Source organism: Phaethon lepturus, unplaced genomic scaffold, assembly GCF_000687285.1.
Source record: "Phaethon lepturus isolate BGI_N335 unplaced genomic scaffold, ASM68728v1 scaffold22781, whole genome shotgun sequence".
In the NCBI taxonomy this organism is placed as follows: domain Eukaryota; kingdom Metazoa; phylum Chordata; class Aves; order Phaethontiformes; family Phaethontidae; genus Phaethon; species Phaethon lepturus.
The window spans coordinates 4,348-4,585 of NW_010518754.1; the positions used below are offsets into that span (position 1 = coordinate 4,348).

A 238-nucleotide genomic window follows, 5' to 3' on the forward strand; every position below is an offset into this window, starting at 1 on the left:
CCCAGGGTGCCGCCTGATGCCACGGTGCCAGCCTGTCCCTGCGAGCGGGAGGCGGTGAGCAGGCTGGCAGGGGACATGGTGAGCACCACTGCACCCTCCCGCAGCCTGTCCCTCTTTGCTGGCATGGAGCTGGTGACCCGTCCTGGCACCGTGCTCTGCCCCGACTCTCTGCCAGCAGAGCCATGGACGCTGTCCCAGCCCCAGGACTGGCAGACGGATGCAGAGGGCAGCCGGCAGC

The 238-nt window shown here is 69.7% G+C and overlaps 1 protein-coding gene across 1 annotated transcript in view; it reads left to right on the forward strand.

Annotated features, from left to right (window-relative positions):
- Nucleotides 1–219, forward strand: part of ENTHD2 (ENTH domain containing 2) — a gene marked incomplete at both ends in the record, with an annotated part of 4,561 nt that extends 4,342 nt beyond the window's left edge. The window contains one exon of the mRNA XM_010296837.1: nucleotides 6–219. Within this exon, the coding sequence (XP_010295139.1) occupies nucleotides 6–219 (214 nt within the window). The remainder of the gene's footprint in view (nucleotides 1–5) is intronic.
- Between the last annotated feature and the right edge of the window lie 19 nt (nucleotides 220–238).